General features: G+C 45.4%; 1 protein-coding gene across 1 annotated transcript; it reads left to right on the top strand.

The window, feature by feature from the left end:
• On the top strand, positions 1–6,250 carry CENPA (centromere protein A). The gene is made up of 5 exons (XM_040224448.1): positions 1–203; positions 3,070–3,179; positions 3,692–3,769; positions 4,054–4,213; positions 5,026–6,250. Exons 1-4 carry the CDS (start codon positions 110–112, stop codon positions 4,186–4,188), a joined length of 417 nt encoding a protein of 138 aa, XP_040080382.1. The 5' UTR covers positions 1–109; the 3' UTR covers positions 4,189–4,213; positions 5,026–6,250.
• The last annotated feature ends 6,574 nt before the right edge of the window (positions 6,251–12,824 follow it).

Genomic DNA, 12,824 nt, shown 5'->3' with positions numbered 1-12,824 from the left:
TAGCACCCAGCCGGGGCACGCGGCCGGGACGCCCCGGCCCTCCCAGCCCCTGTCCCCGGACCCAGAAGATCTAGAAGGAGCCGCGGGGCCGCAGCCCTGCTCGCCCGCCATGGGCCCGCACCGCCCGAGACGCAAGCCCGAAACACCAAGGAGGCGCCCCACGAGCCCGGCTCCCGCCGCCCGCCGGCCGGCCCGGTCCTTAGGTAACCCGCGACGATCCCTTTTCCTCCGAGCCGGTCTGCCTACAGCCTGTCTGTGAGATGGGTACGGACCCAGTCCGCATGCTCATTTCACAGACGAAAAGCTGAGGCTCCTTGCTGATCTGGGATCGAACCCATTCTCCCAATCCCGGTCCCGGTCCATTGGCCTTCCTCAACAGGGGGCAAAGCAGTTCTGTCCAGTACGGAAAGTGAAAGTGAAGTCGCTCGGTCGTGTCCGACTCTTTGCGACCCCATGGACTGTAGCCTACAAGGTTCCTCCGTCCAAGGGATTCTCCAGGCAATAGTCCTGGAGTGGGTTGTCATTTCCTTCTCCAGGGGCTCTTCCCAACCCTGGGATCGAACCCGGGTCTCCCGCATTGTAGACAGACGCTTTACCGTCTGAGCCACCAGGGAAGCTCAGTACGGAAGCAAGGTCCAAAACCCGGAGGGGACTGAGGAAAGCAGTTTCGAGGAGGAGAAAGGACTGGCTTAGACATTCTTGATACTAACAGCATGGGTTGACTGCTTACCACTAACTAGGCATTATGTTAAACTCTTTATACGAAGTTACTCAAATTTATATTGTGCCCATTTTACAAATGGGACAACTGAGGCTCAGACAGACCTGCTAACTTGAGCAAGGTCACCCAATCTGTACACAGGATTTTTTAAGATCAGTGTTTGTGCTTTTTTCAGTCGCAAAATTATTGGCTACTTTTGGTGACAACTTCACAAAAGTTTTGTGACAACAACAGTTCTACTTTTAGAAGGTGCCTGTTTAGGTATTTGGATGGGTAGGTGGGGGGGGTGATTTTTTTTTTTCCTTCAGTGAGTGGCTGTGTTGGGCCTTAACCAAAGTGCCCTAACTCAAACTGTTCTCTCACCTTGTCCTCTTGCAGAGGTATATGCCTGGAAAGAAGACTGGTCTGTGGTCCTCGGTTTCTGTGCTGTGGTCTGGGGGATGGGAGACCTAACCATCAGCAACCGCTTTACTTGTCTCCTGCTCCATAGCTAAGAGCAGGGAGAAGAAAGTATTATCGGTTTTTTGTAGATGTTGCTATAGCGCATAGGATTTTTTTCTTTCCTAAACATAAATAACCTTTGCAGCTAGCAAACTTGCTGAATTCTCTTGTGAATCCTAATAGTCTTTCAGTTGCTTTAGTTGAAATTTTCAAGTGAGCTATTATATTATGTGCAAATAATGACTTTTGAATCGTTTTTTCATTTTTATACATTTTCTTTCCTATTTTATTGTTACTGAGGCCCCGAGACTAGTGTTGCCATGTGTCTGTTTTCCCCTCTTCCCAGTGACCCTTCAACTCCTTCCAATCCAACTCCTCATAACCACTACCCCTGTGTCTAGTGCCTTTGAACTACTCCTGTCAAGGTCACCAACTACTTTTGTGTTGCCAACTTTATTAGACATGCCTGTGTTCTTCTCTTACCCTGTCTTTCAGAAGCATTCGAGACAGTGGGCCATTTCTTCCTCAAAACCCTCCATCCCCCTGACTCCGTGGTACATACACTCTGTAATTTCTACTCAGTGGTTAATGCCTGTGCTATCTCTCTTGAGCAAGTTGATGTTGGACTTCCGTGGTCTCCTATTTCTTTCTTTCCCTTCCCCAGGGGGGCTCATCTCTCCTTTTGACTCCAGTAGGACTTACACTCTGACAGCTCTCACATGTTTAGCTCCAGCCCGGGTCTCACCTCTGACCCCACATACCTATGTCCAACTAGTGTGACTTTGGGGTATGTCACACTAGTTCAGTTCAGTAGCTCAGTCGTGTCCGACGCTTTGCAACCCTGCGGACTGCAGCACACCAGGCTTCCCTGTCCATCACCAACTCCTGGAGTTTGCTTAAACTCATGTCTATAGAGTTGGTGATGCCATCCAACCATCTCATCCTCTGTCATCCCCTTCTCCTCCGGCCTTCAATCTTTCCCAGCATCAGGGTTTTTTCCAATGAGTCAGTTCTTCGCAAAACACATCTAAAAGCAAACTTTTGGTTACTCTTCTCCTGCCTCTTCATCCTCAGTTTCCCCCATTTCAGTAAATGGCACAACCTCCCACAGCCAAAAACCTGGAAGAGATTTTTCATTCTGTGCCCCATGTCCACCCAATCCAAATGTAAGTTCAGGTACTTCTACCGCCACATCGCATCCTAATCATGCCACTTGTTGCCTTTTCTACCCTCACCAGCCTCATCTACGCCCCCACCCTAAGCCAGCTATGACATCACTTCCACTCTTATCCCTTTTCAGTACTTTTCCTTACACAGGAGCAGGATTGATCTTTAAATAAAAGTGTATCAACTCTCCGTCCTGCTTAAAGCTCTTCCGTGGCTTCCCATTACATTAGGATTAAGGTAATGTGTGAAAGAGTTGGCATTTAAATTAACACCCTCAAAGGATCATCACTGAGGGTTAGTAGGACCCTGAAAGGATCATTTATTCATTCATTTAACAAATATTTATGTAGCACTGATCCACTGTTCTCCAGTTGCTGAAGATGACCACAATGACTACAACAGACAGAAATCCCTGCTTTGGGGAGCCTGTTTTCTACAGTCTACTATTGGGCTTCCCAGGTAGCACTAGTGGTAAAGAATCTGCCTGCCAGTGCAGGAGACGCAAGAGACAGGGGTTTGATCTTTGGGTTGGGAAGATCCCCTGGAGGAGGGCATGGCAACCCACTGCTGTATTCTTGCCTGGAGAATCCCATGGACAGAGGAGCCTGGTGGGCTGCAGTCCAGGGCGCTGCACAGTCGGACACGACCGAGCATGCATGTTTGGCAGTTTGATGGCCAGGTTGCATCACACCACCTATTTTCCACTGCCTTTTACTCTATGACTTGACTCCTTTGCTCAGGCACATCCTCCCGTCCACTTGCTCGCCGGGGACGTGGAATCCTGAAGGAGATCCGAACTCTTCAGAAGACCACACACCTGCTGTTAAGAAAGACCCCCTTCTGCCGCCTGGTGAGTTCCAGGGAGCTCCCCGCCAACCCCTGTGCAGCCTCCTTTCTTTAAATATCCCAGGTGTTGGGGCCCTGTCATCTCTTGCCCAAATGGCAAGGGACCTCTTCTATAATCTGATCAGGGACACTTCAGCTCCTGAAAACATGAGCCCTGCTGAGGGCAACTTCTCATTCTTTATAGAGTTCATTTCTAACCCCCACCACCTTTGAAACTGTGCTTTTTGCTTTTGTAAAAAGAACTCTCCTCCAATCAGCCTCTCATCCCTTCTCCTGCCCTAAGAGATTGTCTCCTCCTCTCCCCCTACCATGACCAGGAGAGATGTGCCCATCTCTAACCTTCCTGGAGTTGACACCTAGTTAGGTGTTAGCTACTAGTTAGGTCCCAAGGTTAAGCACCAGGAAGGAATACCAGAAGTGAAGATTCATGGAGACTCACGGAAAGAGTCTACCTTCTCTTGAGTCTCCTTTTCCTCTCTATTCTTCCACTTGCTCCCCATCCCTGCTCTTTCACAGGCAAGAGAAATATGTGTTCAGTTCACTCGTGGTGTGGACTTCAATTGGCAAGCCCAGGCCCTGTTGGCCCTACAGGAGGTAAGAAGGGGGTCAGGGGCCACTTGGGTGAGGGGTGAGAATGGGAGAGGGATGAGGCTGAATATCACCTCCTTGAAAAGAGCAACAGGGAACACCCTGAGTCTGGAGGCTGGACTCTGGTCTGGTAGTAGTGGAATTCCCTGGCAAAGTTCAGTCTTGTGCTGTGAACAATCTTTCCTGTAGTCCTTTGAGCCCTTAGAGGCTGAGCTTTTAGCAGGTCTTTCAGCAAAAAGCAGCCCACGTCCCCTCATCGTCAGTCTTTCTGCTTCTCTTTGTGTCCGCAGGCGGCGGAAGCGTTTCTAGTTCATCTCTTCGAGGATGCCTATCTCCTCTCCTTACACGCCGGCCGCGTCACGCTCTTCCCGAAGGATGTGCAGCTGGCCCGGAGGATCCGAGGCATTCAGGAAGGGCTTGGCTGAGCTCTGGCCACCTGCCCGAGTCTCTGTAAGCGTTTCCTGCTCACCAGAGAGTGAGCAGACCTTGCGGGGAGAGCATTCAACTTCCCACCACCAGGGTGGGAATTTCTCTGAAAGAAGCTTCCTTCTCCATCCTGACTCCTTTGCTGCCTCGCCTCCCCTTTGTTCTCTAGGAAAGCTTTGACCTAGTTTTAACTTGAATGTTTGGGATTCTGTGGCTCATGTCCTTTTGTACAAAGTTATTTTTCAGTTTTAATTTTGACTTCCCTGTAGCTCAAATGGCAAAGACTCTGCCAGCCATGCAGGAGACCCAGGTTTAATCCCTGGATCAGGAAGATCCTCTGGAGAAAGTAATGGCAATCCACTCCAGTATTCTTGCTTGGAGAACTCCATAGACAGAGAAGCCTGGAGGTCTACAGTTCGTGGGGTCACAAAGAGTCAGACATGACTGAGCAACTAACACACGCTTATTTTTCAATTAAATAATGACAGAGTTCATCCTCTGTTTTTCAAGGACCAGATGACCTTGTGGGATTCTTTGGGTTTGATTTTTTAATTGGAAAATAATGGCTTTACAATGTTGTATTGGTTTCTCTGGTATAACGACATGAATCAGCCATAATTATATATATATGTATATATATCCCCTCCCTCTTGAGCCTCCCTCTCCTCTAGGTCATCACAGAGCGCCAGGCTGGACTCTGTGTGTTATATAGCAGCTTCTCCCTAGCTAGTTATCATTCACACACAGTAGTGTATATGTGATGACCTCGTTTTGATTGAAAGAAAGTTCTTATTTTTGAAAATGCCTTGTTAGTTAATATGATTCCTAAATTTCAGGGTTGGTACCAGAGCTTCTGCCTGTAGCCAGCTCCAGATCCACGGAGTACAAGGTGTTGCCTGGACTTGCTCTCTCGAAGCAGAGCGTGCGAGTTGCTTTCGTAGTTAGTTTTTTTTTAGAAGAAGACTGCATGGCTTTCCTCTGTAACAGAGGTAATATATGAGAGAATCAACACATTCCAGAAATCCTGAGAATAATTTTCAGATGAAGAGACTCTAAGGTTGACTTCACTTTGCAAATTATTCATGTGACTGATGATTTGGAAGACATCAGATTTTCTAGGTTAAGGGGGAAAAGGATATTTACTAATTATTTTAAATCTTCTTGTACCATTTAAATTTTTTACCATATATATATATATTTACTTTTATTTAAAACATGATGGAAAAAAATAAGAGAAGACCAGTCAGTTGCATGGAAGAGCCTGGCGTATCCAGCATACAAATCTCTGTCCTTCAGATTGACTTCATCATTAATGGCAGAAGCAAGTTTGTATGTGGACTGTACCTGTCAAAAGATTATACAGCTTTTCAAAAACTCATTTGGGATGAAAATAGAAAATTGTTACAGTTTGATGTTCTGGGTCCTTCTGGTAAATTCCTGCCAAAATCATTCAGAAATTCCAACTTGTAGAATTTATTTTATTTTTTATTTGCAAATCATAGAAGATGTATCATAATTTATACTTCAGAATTTTTCATTCCAGGATTTTAAAGAGCCTTTTCAATGTTTTTATAGGTATTTTTATAACTTCCTTGTGGAGAGATAATAAAAATAATTCTTAATGAAAAAAACTTGAAGCAAAGTTACTGTTATACATAGATTATACTGTGTTCTTTGTGTGTTAGCATTAAATTCTTCATTTGGACACTTTGCCAACAACCACAATTTAAACAAGAGAATTGAGGGATGTATCTTTGCCTCCAGTGGAGTAGAGTATGAGCTGATAAAATCCTTGCCCTTCTCTTTTAACTGAAAGCAGTTTAAGAGACTTCCAGGGAAATAGGAAGTGCCACCCGAAGACGTTTAGATACTGTGTGTGATAATGATTAGTGAGGGCGGATACTAATAAGGATGCGTCAGCCAACTGAATTCAAACTAAAGGGAAGGACCAAGTTCTGTTGTTTGATAAATTTTAGCCCTTTGTAAAAACCTTTTCCTGTTCAACATCAACTCATTTTTATGTAAACATTGGAATAAAGCTTATCTATGAATACATTTAAAGTTCTTGTCAGAGTGTTATTAATCAGAAGATTATGATGTATGCATGCAAAGTCGCTTCAGTCTTGTCCGACTCTGTGCGACCCCATAGACGGCAGCCCACCAGGCTCCGCTGTCCACAGGATTCTCTAGGCAAGAATACTGGAGTGGGTTGCCATTTCCTTCTCCGTCAGGATTATACTCTTCCTCTAATTTTCTTAAAATTGACACTTCTCTGCTCTCCTAAAATTGTGCTAACCAGGACCCCACTGCAACACATGGTCACATGTCACATTCAGATGCCAGGCAGGATGTGTGCTCAGCACCACAGAGTAACATATATAGTAACCATACAATAACCTGAGAATCTGATGATACAATTTACTATCAACTTTGAGCACTTATATAGCTGATGTTGTTGGACTTTTGTTTTTGTTTTCCCTACTTTCTGGGTGATTTCACCATCATTTTCTAACATTTCCACTGAGTTTTTAATTTATGCTTTCACATTTTTTAATATCTAAGAACTCTCTTCATTGCAGTACGCAGGCTTCTCATTGTGGTGGCTTCTTGTTCCAGACCACAGGCTTTAGGCCCATGGGCTTCAGTAGTTGTGACGCACAGGCTTAGTTGCTCTGTGGCATGTGGGATCTCCCCAGAGCAGAGATTGAACCCATGTCTCCAGCATTGGCAGGCGAATTCTTACCCACTGTACGACCAGGGAAATCCTAGTTCTAGAATTTCTGATTCTTCTCAAAATTGTCATGTCCCTTTTTATAATTTCTAGCTCCTTGTCGAAAATGTCAAGCTTGGCTTTTATATCCTTTAACATAGAAAGTAAGTTGCTTTGCAGACCATGTCTGTAACTCTATAGACTCCCTATGAATCTGTTTCTATTTATGGCTTCTGTTGATTTTGCTCATTTTTTTTTCTCTTTGGTGTTGATTACACATGATTGTATGCCTGACACATCTATATGGGGAAATAATTTGAGGCCTAGAATGGTGCCTTCCTCTAGAGAGGATTAGGTATTTTTTTCCTACAGGTGCCTAGAGGCTCTAAACATTCAGAACCACCTTCAATTCAGTTTTCGAGCCCAAGATTTTCTGAACCACCCAGATGATCCAAAGCCAAGGAGCTGTGTAGAAATCGCTTCTCGGGAGGTGGCAGGCGGGATTCAGGGTGGGGGGACACATGTATTCCTGTGACTGATTGATGTTGATGTATGAAAAAACATCACAATACTGTATAAAGTATTTATTTGCCGAGTGAAGTTAATTAAAAAGAAATTGCTTCTCATTCATTTTATTCCCAAGGTACAGGCAGCCCTCCAAGGTCAATTTATCACTCTTACCCTAGCAGGCCTGTACTTCAGCCTTGTCTCCCTAACTCCACAAGGTTACCAAAAGCATAGCTCATTCCTCAGCTACATCCCCACAGGAAAATGTTAGGTCTCATCTACTATTTATCTCTAGATTTCCATCCTCTCTTTGATCTTGGATCAATAGTTCCTAATAGTCACTACCTTGTTAGCAGTTTAATGCTTTTAAGAGCAAAAATATATTTGTCCAACTTTGTCTTCAGTTGGAGACTGGTCCAAATGACTACTGGCATAAAGTAGACCAATGGAATAGGATGGGGGGCCTATAAATAAACCCTTGAATATATGGTCATATGATTTTTGACAAGGGTGCCAAGGCCATTAAATGGGGAAAAGAGGTTTTCCAACAAATGTTTCTGGAAAAACTGAATATCCCCCTGCAAAGAATGAAGTTGAAACCTTACCCACCACCATATAGAAAAGTCGACTCAAAATGGACCAAAAGCTCAAATATAAGAAAGACAAGTACAAAACTCTCAGAAGAAAACAGGGGAAAAGAGGGTTTTTTTAAGACAAAAAATCATTAAGAAAGAAAAAAAAAATAGGGCAAGTATTTTACAACATTGGATTTGGCAATAACTTCTTGGATATGACACCAAAGGTACAGGCAATAGAAAAAAATGAACATATTTGACTATGAAAATTAAGGATTTTTGTGCAATCAATAGTGAAAAGGCAGAATTAGCAATTATTTGTTACATATATGCTAAGTCTCTTCAGTTGTATCTGACTCTCCTTGACTCTATGGACTATAGCTCACCAGGCTCCTGTCCATGAGATTCTCCAGGAAAGGATACTGGACTGGGTTTACATATATATATATATGTATGTATGTATGCTGCTGCTGCTGCTAAGTCGCTTCAGTCGTGTCCGACTCTGTGCGACCCCATAGACAGCAGCCCACCAGGCTCCTCTGTCCCTGGCATTCTCCAGGCAAGAACACGAGTGGGTTGCCATTTCCTTCTCCAATGCATGAAAGTGAAAAGTGAAAGTGAAGTTGCTCAGTCGTATCCAACTCTTAGCGACCCCATGGACTGTAGCCTACCAGGCTCCTCTGTCCATGGGATTTCCCAGGCAAGAGTACTGGAGTGAGGTGCCATTGCCTTCTCTGATATATATAAAATGATATAATGAGACAACACAATTTGAGGAAAATATTTGCAGATCATATTTGATAAGAGATTAATATCAGAACATATAGAGAACTAAAAACAACAACAAAAACTTGATTCACAAATGAGAAAAGGACTTGAATAGAGGAATATGTTCCAACAAGAATGTTAGTTTTGTAATTCTAAATATTCAATAAAATATTTTCTCAAATTTTGTAATATGTTTTCCCAATGGGGGAAAAAATTGGACTCCATCCTCAAAGTTTATATCCCAGCTGATAATAGGTCTTTTCATTATTGGCTAAACTGTTTGATAAGAATATAGACTCAGTTCCAAATCCCCAACCTCTAGAAGATTCCAGGAAATGGCTCCCAGAGAAAATTAAATGCAGCTTGATCCAGGACAGAAACAAGAGATGTGAATTTCAGAGTCTCTGAGTGATCTGTAGAGAACTGGCAGAGTGCCTCTCCCTGGGCATTTGCTAAGTTCTGATCGGTACCCCCTCCATCCCAGCCATGTGAGTCATTCTGGACACCCTCTCTGGTCTATCAACGGAAGCAGGGTCCTCAGGGTAGAAGGCAGAGGGTCAGATACTAGATGTCAATGAAGACTGTAGAGAGAAAGGACTGACATTCAGTCCAAATAATACTAAACCCCTTTGCCTAACACATGTCTCTCCAAGTCTTGTTACTTTGACGTTTCCCCAGTTTACAGTTTGCACACAGAGTTAGAACTCACTCTCCTCCCTTTCATCAGATCTCATTCATACACCCAGAGAATTGAAACTCCAACTCTGCTATAAATAATAGCATGACTTACCTGCAACTTTTTGATAGAAACAGCAGCAAAGAACAGGAGGCAGCCATCAGATTGGCCACAAGAGACAGCATAGTTAGTTTGCACACTTGAGATAAAATGAGTTTTTTTCAAGCCCTTTCATGGAATCAGACTTACAGGTTTGGGAGTAATGGCAATAACCAGCCAGTTTTGAAAGTGAAAAAGGAGAGTGAAAAAGTTGCCTTAAAACTCAACATTCAGAAAATGAAGATCATTGGCATCTGGTCCCATCACTTCATGGCAAATAGATGGGCAAACAGTGGAAACAGTGGCTGACTTTGTTTTTTGGGGCTCCAAAATCACAGACTTTATTTTGGGGGGGCTCCAAAATCAAAAGTGACTGCAGCCATGAAATTAAAAGGCACTTGTTCCTTGGAAGAAAAGTTATGACCAACCTAGACACCATATTAAAAAGCAGAGACTACTTTGTCAACAAAGGTCCCTCTAGTCAAGGCTATGGTTTTTCCAGTAGTCATGTATGGATGTGAGAGTTGGACTATAAAGAAAGCTGAGCACAGAAGAATGGATGCTTTTGAACTGTGGTGATGGAGAAGACTCTTGAGAGTCCCCTGGACTACAAGGAGATCCAACCAGTCCATTCTAAAGGAAATCAGTCCTGAATATTCATTGGAAGGACTGATGCTGAAGCTGAAACTCCAATACTTTGGCCACCTGATGCAAAGAACTGACTCACTGGAAAAGACCCTGCTGCTGGGAAAGATTGAAGGCAGGAGAAGGGGATGACAGAGGATGAGTTGGTTGGATGGCATCACCGACTCGATGGACATGGGTTTGGGTGGACTCCAGGAGTTGGTGATGGACAGGGAGGCCTGGCATGCTGCAGTCCATGTCGTCTCAGGGTCGGACACGATTGAGTGACTGAACTGAACTGAACTTACACACACATATCCATACCTGAATCTCGTCTCCAACAGCCACTTCCCCTCACCTCCCTGTTCTCTCTTTGGACTCCTCTACTGATGGGGAGCTCATCAATTCCCTAGGCAGTTTATTCCATACCTTGATACCTCTGACTCCAGAAAAGTCAGTAATTTCTTCCTACTATTTCCCAATCTCCGTCCTGGGGCCCATATAGGTCGTACCTCACTCCTCCCTAGTGTGACAGGTTTTCCTGCAAGAGGGCAGTCCTGTGACAGTTCAAAGTCACCATTGGACTGACCGTCGTGACAATTAGATCAGACTCCAGCTCCTAGGCTTGAAGGCTATTTAAATTTGGTCTTGCTAGTAAATCAAGGAGGAAAGAGAATTTCCAGACAAAGCCCCTCTCAGAGCACCTCTTCCTCTCCCAGGGGAGCCTCTTGACCCCAGGCCGTTGTCAGTCACTCTTAGGGCTCCTGGGGGATGGAGGTATCATGAGGGAGAGGGGGCTAGCTTCCCAGGACCACCCCGACTTTCGAATTCTCTAAGGGGCCTCGACACCCATCTGTTCACAATTTACATCTAAAGCTAGGCCGCTTATAATCTGGAGGAAGAGGCGTGGCCTAGGTGAGGGGCGGTGCCTTCATTGCTTGCCCTCCCATGTGAGCACCACCAGGCTCCGCCCACCATCACTCTACCCCTGGCTCCTTTCTGCGCTGCATTTTTAAAAGTTGAGTAGATAAAGATACTCTGTAAACTACAAACCTGGTAGACTGAGTATAGAAAAAATTCAACTGAAATTTACCAGGCACATTAATATATGAACGACAGTGAAGACTGGTCTGGTAAACAGGTGTGGTGATCAGCAGGCCATACATGCTAACTGATGGTCCCTGGGACCAAGATCATGGCACATCAAAATCCAATGTTGGGGGAAAGTGGAGCAGCTACAGGGACTGATGACGGGTTTGCACCCATTAACCCAAGGGGTTAGCGGTAACCAGGCACCTCTCGTTCCCTCCTGGAGTCTGACAGATCAGGATAGGACGGACAGTCCTGCGGTAACCCACCCCCCTCAATGAGGTTTTGAGGGGCTCTCATGGGCCTGGGGCCCCACAGGGCTCTCTCCCTGGAGTCCCTCCCAGCCTCCCTGTTCCACAGCCAAGGAAACGGAAGGCCAGAGACAGAGAAACTCCCCTGACACAAGTCGAGGGGACTTTGCAGCGGGAGGTGGTTCTTAATCCTGCCACAGAGATAGGGACAGATGACCAGCCAGGGCGACCACGGTGGGGGCAGAAGGGACACAGAAGAGAAACACAGCATTAGATTGTGACAGCAGGCAGCTGAGTCACTCCTAGAACCCCGGGGGCCCCAGGATCTTTGCTCTCCCCAAACCCATTCTTACCAAAAGCGGAGTCCAGCTCCTCTGGGGCCCTAGGGAGTGTTCCAGGCCCACCTTTCTATGAGGAGAGAAAGAGCTGAAGCTCCAGTGACCGCCAGAGTGAGGCACGAGAGGCGTGGCAGGATGTCAGGGACCCTTCCTCTCCCCCTTCCTCCCTGCTACCCCCACCCTCACTGGTACAGGATTCTGACTTTGGAGACCCCTCTAAAATATCCCCTTGGCCCTCTATGGGCTGAATTGTATCCCCCCAAATTCCTTTGCTGGAGTTCTAACCCCAAATGTAATGTGCCTGTACTTTGGGGAGGTGATTAGGGTAGAACGAGGTCAGCGGGGTGGGCCTGAATCCAGTGTGGCTGGACTTCTTATAAGAAGAGAAAGTTTGGCCCCAGATGTATATAGAAGGAAGACCACGTGGAGAAACAGGGAGAAGATGGCCATCCGCAAAACGTGGAGAGAGACCTCAGAAGACACAACCCCACCGGCACCTTGAACTTGGACCTCCAGCCTCTAGAAATGTGAGGAAATAAGTGTATGTTGTTATTTAATCACCCCCCTCCACCCCGCTACCGCTGCCTGTAGTACCTTGTTGTCAGCAAACGAATACAGCCCTCACCTACCATCTGGGTCTCACTGTTACAGTGGAATCCACAGGATGACGGGCTGTAGATCTAAACTTTTCAGAGAAGGAAGCCAGTGGGGGGGAAAACACATTTCATCTATGAGTTCTGTTTGACATCAATCTCTGAGACTTCATAATTCTCTATGCTCTAACAAAAGACTTGCTCATCTCCTCAGTGGCATTCTGAGCAGTAAACAGGTGAGGCTGGCCCCATTTTACAGATGGGTAAGTGGGAGCCCAGGGAGCCTAAACTGCCTTTCCTAAGTGAGGACTTTCCCATCGTGCACTGCTGCACCTTGGTACCTCCATACACTGTCATTTCTCCTTTCAGGGACTCCCCTAAATTCTTCCTGTATTCTCAAAACCT

Source organism: Oryx dammah, unplaced genomic scaffold, assembly GCF_014754425.2.
Source record: "Oryx dammah isolate SB20612 unplaced genomic scaffold, SCBI_Odam_1.1 HiC_scaffold_25, whole genome shotgun sequence".
Taxonomy (NCBI): domain Eukaryota; kingdom Metazoa; phylum Chordata; class Mammalia; order Artiodactyla; family Bovidae; genus Oryx; species Oryx dammah.
The sequence above is the reverse complement of the archived record's forward strand: the minus strand, read 5'-3'. Positions and strand labels throughout refer to the sequence as shown.

What these genes read in the sequence shown, in the direction of transcription:
- CENPA (XM_040224448.1), top strand. Translation starts at nt 110, where the DNA reads ATGGGCCCGCACCGCCCGAGACGCAAGCCCGAAACACCAAGGAGGCGC. An exon ending in CCGGCCGGCCCGGTCCTTAG is followed by an intron (nt 204 to 3,069) that starts GTAACCCGCGAC and finishes TCCTTTGCTCAG; the next exon opens with GCACATCCTCCCGTCCACTT. An exon ending in AGACCCCCTTCTGCCGCCTG is followed by an intron (nt 3,180 to 3,691) that starts GTGAGTTCCAGG and finishes GCTCTTTCACAG; the next exon opens with GCAAGAGAAATATGTGTTCA.